The sequence below is a fragment of the Oratosquilla oratoria genome, chromosome 4, assembly GCF_046742065.1.
Source record: "Oratosquilla oratoria isolate Oo_2021 chromosome 4, ASM4674206v1, whole genome shotgun sequence".
Classification (NCBI taxonomy): Eukaryota; Metazoa; Arthropoda; class Malacostraca; order Stomatopoda; family Squillidae; genus Oratosquilla; species Oratosquilla oratoria.
In genome coordinates this window covers 49,995,178-50,002,677 of record NC_134780.1, presented here as the reverse complement: position 1 = coordinate 50,002,677, position 7,500 = coordinate 49,995,178, and the positions used below count along the sequence as shown (strand labels likewise).

The following is a 7,500-nucleotide window of genomic DNA, read 5'->3' as shown; positions in this document are numbered from 1 at the left end:
AGTTAAATACCACAACATTGTCGCAATTATTCATCTTCTTCCTAACATTTTCAATTCTCCTCACTACAGTTCTAATTTTGGGAGGGTGATCGAGAACCAGTTGTCCAAAGTTATCCATTTTAATAACATAATTTGACATTTCGACTTCAAGGAGTCATTCTCAAAATAACTACAATCAACACAACACAATTAGACAGGCACAGAACAACTACTGTGTAATTGTGTTGTGTTGAATGTTTAACTCAGTATATATATATACATATAATATATAATAATAATATATATAATAATAATATATATAATATAATATAATATAATATATAATATATATATAATATATATATATATATATATATATACATATATATACATATATATATATATATATATATATATATATATATATATATATATATATATATATATATATATATATATTATATATATATATATATATATATATATATATATATATATATATATATATATATATATATATATATATATATGTAATGTAGCAAAAGGACAATATTTTGAGTAAAGTTCAAAAGAAGAAGAGGACGACCAAGATACTTCCTCGTCATTTCTACGACCTCAAGTGAGAAAAAGTAGAACGAATAAGAGTTTTGATAACAAAGATTCTGACAAGTGACACGAACCGGAAGGACGAACCTGAGAATCGGAAGCTCTCCTCCTCCTCCTCCTCCTCCCACGAAGTAGAGTAAGATTTTCTTCGAAAGAGAGCTCGAAAGTAAAGTTTAAGACAACAGCAAATGAAGGAAGGAGTAAGATAGAAGGCCTGGAGGAAAAAATAGGAAGAAAAAATAAACACAAGTGAATGCTGGAGATAAGAGGATCCTGCCTGGGGAGAAAATAAAAAGTAAAGTGATATCAAAAAATAAAAATGAACATCAACGCGCTCACACATGGAGGCACACACACACAAACACACACACAAACACACACAAACACACACACACACACACACACACACACACACACACACACACACACACACACACACACACACACACACACACACACACACACACACACACACACACACACACACACACACACACACACACACACACACACACACACACACACACACACACACACACACACACACACACACACACACACACACACACACACACACACACACACACACACACACACACACACACACACACACACACACACACACACACACACACAGTCACACATACACACACATACTCATACACGCACGCACATATGCAACAAAGGGAATAGATAGAGAATATGTAGAGAAAGGGAGAGTATGTATGTGTGTTCGTGCGTGTTTGTATGTTTGTGTGCGTGTGATTCACCTTGCTCATGGTCTTTGGATTACGTGTTGGACCCGTAATCGACAGCTATTTTCCTCCCCGAAGAGAGCTCATAACTTGTATATGACCCCAACTCCCCGCCAACGAGATTTGAAGTAACAACTCACAGCGCAGCGATACTGCAATCATTTCAGCCCTGGGCGGGATTCGAACCCAGACCTCCGTAGTAACAGCCGGGAACTCTATCAACTGCGCCATGAGTTGTGTTTTTGTGTATGTGTGTGTATGTGTGTGTGTGTGTGTGTGTGTGTGTGTGTGTGTGTGTGTGTGTGTGTGTGTGTGTGTGTGTGTGTGTGTGTGTGTGTGTGTGTGTGTGTGTGTGTGTGTGTGTGTGTGTGTGTGTGTGTGTGTGTGTGTGTGTGTGTGTGTGTGTGTGTGTGTGTGTGTGTGTGTGTGTGTGTGTGTGTGTGTGTGTGTGTGTGTGTGTGTGTGTGTGTGTGTGTGTATGTGTGTGTGTGTGTGTGTGTGTGTGTGTGTGCGCGTATGTGTGTGTGTGTGTGTGTGTGTGTGTGTGTGTGTGTGTGTGTGTGTGTGTGTGTGTGTGTGTGTGTGTGTGTGTGTGTGTGTGATGTGTGTGTGTGTGTGTGTGTGTGTGTGTGTGTGTGTGTGTGTGTGTGTGTGTGTGTGTGTGTGTGTGTGTGTGTGTGTGTGTGTGTGTGTGTGTGTGTGTGTGTGTGTGTGTGTGTGTGTGTGAGTGTGTGTGTGTGTGTGTGTGCGTATGTGTGTGTGTGCGTGTGTGCGTGTGTGTGTATGTGTGTTTGTGTGGGTTCATGCGTCAGCGCGATGACGTTCAGTTTTTTACTATAACTTCCATTTTTATTTTCTTAGCCGGATCCTCTTATCATTCACATGTGTTTTTTTCCTATTTTACTTTCATGAGGGAGAAATAGAAAGAGAGAAAGAGAAACAGAGAGAGAGAGTGAGAGAAAGAAAGAGAGAGAGAGAGAGAGAGAGAGAGAGAGAGAGAGAGAGAGAGAGAGAGAGAGAGAGAGAGAGAGAGAGAGAGAGAGAGAGAGAGAGAGAGAGAGAGAGAGAGAGAGAGAGAGAGAGAGTGGACAGAGAGAGAGAGATAGAGAGAGAGAGAGAGAGAGAGATTGGGAGAGAGAGAGAGAGAGAGAGAGAGAGAGAGAGAGAGAGAGAGAGAGAGAGAGAGAAAAGTATGTTTGGGACAACGAATTGGGTGGAAAAAACGAAAAGTTGAAGAGATATAGAAAGAATTCCACACATGAAATAATACATATTTCAATACATGAAATAAAGTAAAAAAGTAAAGATAAAAAATGAAATAGAATAGGATGAAAACAGTAAATAAAATTAAGTAAGATAAACTAATATAAAATAAGTTAGTATAAAAATAAAAGGAAATGAAATAAATTAGAATAAAATAATATAGTATAGATTAGAATTAAATAAGATTATAGAAAATATCAAATAAAACAAAAGAGAATAAAAACAAGGAACAACACTTTGGAATAAAATAACTAAAACAAAAGTGAAAAAGGGAGAGAAAGATTAGCTTTATATATTCCATGTTTTATGACACAGAGAGAAATCATACGAAAATAACTTAAGCTGAAGACTGACTGGTCACAGAACGAGAAAGGATCAGCTGACTTTAGTGGGGAATTGAGAGAGAGAAAAAAAGACGAAATACGGAGAGAGAACGCAGTCAGCAAGGGAAAGTGAGAGAAGTACAAGGAAAGAGGACGATAGTAATCGACGGTGATGGGGGGGTGGGAGACAGACAAACACAGAGACAGTGATTGAGAAACAGAGACAGACAGAGATAGAGAGAAAATACGTGTGTGTGCGTGTTCGTGTGTGTGTGTGTGTGTGTGTGTGTGTGTGTGTGTGTGTGTGTGTGTGTGTGTGTGTGTGTGTGTGTGTGTGTGTGTGTGTGTGTGTGTGTGTGTGTGTGTGTGTGTGTGTGTGTGTGTGTGTGTGTGTGTGTGTGTGTGTGTGTGTGTGTGTGTGTGTGCGTGCGTGCGTGTCTATGTGTGTGGAGGAGGGGGATTCTGCAGTTATCTAACATAAAATTCATCTATTCTAGAGTATTTACAATAACTATGCAAATCTGCTTACTTGCGTTGAGTAAATTACATTATGCATATATGACAGCATTTTTATGACATGCCTAAGAAGTATAGTATTTATTCTGTTTTAAAAAATGTGGACCCATAATGCTAAATACCAAGACTAATACTTATATAAGAAGAATAGAACGGAATAATACCCATTGTATCTTCTAATAGACCTTGAAAACCTTTAGAATTTGTAACATTTTCAATAATGTCACTTTCTGCCTGTCTGACTATCTATCTATCTGTCTGTCTACTGTCTGGTTTGTTTTTGTTCTGTCTGTCTGTCTATCTGTAAGTTGGGCACATGGCGTCAATCAGGTCAGGGATAGCTGCTCTAAACTGAGAGATGGCGAGTGGATGTGATACAGTGATTAGTGTAAAAGAGGTACAATCTCTACTTAGTAGAATTGTAGTCATAGAGAAGACTGTTGTAAGCCTTACAGAGAAGAACCGAGTTCTTCGCTCTAAGGACAAAATACTAACAACAAAATGTGTTTAAAGCCTGAGTGGAAAATAGTGAATAGAAAAACACCCAAATGTTTCCTTTCGTCTCTGCAGGACAAAAAACAAAGGGCCAATTAAAACCGACGAAGATGTCTTGATATATTTGAGGAAGATTGTGCAAGACGTTTAATTAATTCTTTTTCCAGGTATTTACAAAGGAAAGGTTAGATACGGTTCCTGAATGCAACCCGATCTTCAGTGGGTATGAAGGAAGTAGACTAACATTAGTATTAGCAAGGAAGTTGTCAAACGGATTCATGGACAGCTACAAAATCTCCAGGTCTAGACGAAATGTTTCCGATAATGCTTAAGGAGTATGAAATTGAAATCTGCGACCAGTTGAATGTAATTATATAGTATTCGGTAGCTAAAAGGATCAGAGCTCGCATCGAGAGACAAAATTTGATTCGTGACTCACAGCCTGGGTCCATAAAAATTGTCATGTGTAACTAATCATCTATCTTTTTCCACTGATGTCTACAAAGTGTGAGATAAATTTTTTATCTAAGTAAAATCAAAGTCCATGTCATAGGAGGAAAAGTGTTTGAATGGATTAGAGCATGAATCATTGACAGCAAACAACGAGTCACCATTATCGGTGTAAAATCCAAATGGGGGAGTGTTACTAGTGGGGTTCGCCAGGGCTCAGTTTTGTATATAAACAAATTTGCAAATAGAACTATTAGTGATGTTAGTAAGTTTACAGATGACATTAAAATAGGACAGCAAATTAGGTCATGGGAAGACGCCGAAATACTGCAGGAAGCTCTTAACAAATTGTTCGCATAGACGGTGAAATGTTAAATAAACTTCAATATCTCAGAGTGCAATGTTTTAAGGGGGGATTGAACACCTAAAATCATAAAATTTTCATACAAAAATCTATGGGCATAATTAAAAAATATAAACATCCTAAAAGTAAAATATGAAGGACTTTTTCCTCCCCAGCGTAATAGAGGGAGTTTAAAGGGCCTGGGAGGCGTGCCAATTCAAATGGCTCACGCAAGAATAGGTCCTAAATATCTATAAATATGTCTTGTTTTCGCTTGTCTAATTCCATGAAACAGCTATATTTTTGTACGTCTGGCATCAGCGTGACTTCCTGATTCCGTCACTGACTGTCGCGATATTGTGTTCCTGTGCCACTGTTTGCCTTATTTTCTGGACATTACTACACTTACTAGATGTCCAATCATCAACTGCATCACGATCAAGAGGAAAAACAAAGAAAAGATGAAAAAATTGAGCCAAAAGTGGAATGAAAGTTGTGCTAGAAGGAGGGCAAGGCGTGAGAGGCTTGGAGGAGGGACATCACCGCCTCGCGCGTCACCACCACCACCACCTCCACTGCCAACACCATCTCCACCACCAAATACCACCACACCTGACAACACAGCTGACAAAGTGCTTTCTTCCAGATGAAGAGAAGAAGATGAGGAAAATTCAGGAAGAGGAAGAGAAAATAGCTGGCGAAGGAGAAACATACGGGGCTGGGATCGCGCCTGTGTAGGATAATCAACCACGTTTTGTGAACTTTATCATTGAGCATAGAGAAGGCGCTCATTGCTGGTAAAAATAAACCACTCTGCAATGATTTGACAAAGTGATGACACCTCACCAGTGAGGTTTTAAACCGGTAAAAGCGCAAAACCTTCAATTATGAAAAACACCACTGGGTGAGTAACAAATACAACTTAATGTAATACATATAGAGGACAGAAGACAGGGGTGAATGGAGAATGGTTGTATATGGATGATGTTGTGATGCATGAGGTGGAATGGGCGGGGGGATGGGGGGTGGTAGTATGTGTGACCAAATTTGACGCAGCCCGAAGTGATTTCTCCCCATCTTCTCCTTTATGCATGGGGGGACGGAGAGGGGGGCCGCCGATTTAATGAAGCGGCCTTGCTGTGAATGTGCTGTGTCTTGCGACACTGCTTCTGACCCAGGGCAGTGGACAAGGTGCAGGGATGACCCGTCATCCAGGAGGTGCTAAGATAAGAGGGAGGGTGGAGGGGTGAGTGTATTTAGGGATGGAATGGGTGGGAATGATTTTATACCCTTTCCTTTTTGGCTACCTCCCTTGTAAGGGGGAAAAAGCCTTGCTATATGTATGTATATGTATGCATGTATATATGTATATATATATATATATATATGAGTGGTAGGGTGGTGAGTTTAAACGCCAAGAATCCGTTGAAGTTTTATTTCTGACGTTTCGTCCAACTAGGACTTCTTCAGAGTGTACACAAATAGAACAATGACAACTTATATACCCGCACAGCTCACCCCGTTCCCCCTCGGTCAATGCTGCTGCCATCTCTCTTTCGTCTTGCCTCATGGATGATTAGTCCGCTTGCTATCCTCGCCAGCTTGACGAAACCGTCCCGATGGTTGCTGCATGGGAGTGAGGTAATGTATGCTGCCTCAATTGTCCTCCTTTCCTTTCTATCGAGTCCAGTATGGAGCACCTCTGTTTTTTCCCAATCCGGCAAGTGGCCAAATTTGTCGATGTGTACCACTAAAGAGTTAGACGTCCGGTGGGCTTTGATGTCATTTTTGTGCTCAGTTGTCCGCTTGTGAATTCCTCTGCTAGTTTCGCCATAGTAACTAGCGGGGCAGGTTTTACAAGGAATTCTATAAACTAAACTATATATATATATATATATATATATACATATATATATATTTACTGTCAACTTATTCAGTATACATTACATAATAATGTGTGTGACTATAATGAAAATCGCACAATAAATAACAGATATACATTGCTGAAAATTTTAAACGGTCGTATCTCAAAACCACAAATATTTGCAATTAAAAATATGCCCAATTTTTTTTATCAAATGTAATAGTTTGAAAATGCTTCTAGTAGTGTATAATAGGTATATCTTTATTTCCACGCTTTTTTCGATATCTTGAAAAACAGAGCGACGGGCTTCATCTAAGTGGGGGAAAAAACGTGGAAAAAAGGGGTGACGTAAGTGACTATACTTACGACACCTATATCTCACGTCGTATAGCGAATTTTTGAAAAAGCAGGCGTGAAAGTGTTTATAGGATCTATAGGTATCACCATGAAAAAGCAGAAGTTTGTGATACAAGAAATACGACGCACGCATTCGATTACGTAAGAAAAAAAAAAGTTTTACAATATATTTTCATCTATATTTTAAACAAAACCTTAAAGTTTGAAGTTAAAAGACTAAACTTTTTTATATTATTTTTTTATGGTGCTCAGTCCTCCTTAAACGTAGGTTTGCAAAACCCAGAAAGGAGATATGGCATAGCTAATACCTTTCTAGAGAACACTGATTGCGAGAGAAACTTGGGAGTGCTAATGAGTCCTGACCTTAATTCCAGGGAACAGTGCATTAGCGCCAGGAAAAGGGCTAATAGAGTATTACAATTCATTGTTAGGACGGTTACAAATAAAAGTGAAGAGGTAATTATCACACTCTATCTGCCGTTAGACCCATCCTTGACTATGCAGTACAATTTTGGCTTATACAAAGGGTATCAATTTACTAGAACCATT

At 39.0% G+C, this 7,500-nt stretch overlaps 1 protein-coding gene across 1 annotated transcript in view; it reads right to left on the bottom strand.

Moving 5' to 3' along the window:
• Positions 1 to 3,610, bottom strand: part of LOC143024470 (limbic system-associated membrane protein-like) — a 172,720-nt gene extending 169,110 nt beyond the window's left edge. The window contains exon 1 of the mRNA XM_076183278.1: positions 3,607 to 3,610. Within this exon, the coding sequence (XP_076039393.1) occupies positions 3,607 to 3,610 (4 nt within the window). The remainder of the gene's footprint in view (positions 1 to 3,606) is intronic.
• Between the last annotated feature and the right edge of the window lie 3,890 nt (positions 3,611 to 7,500).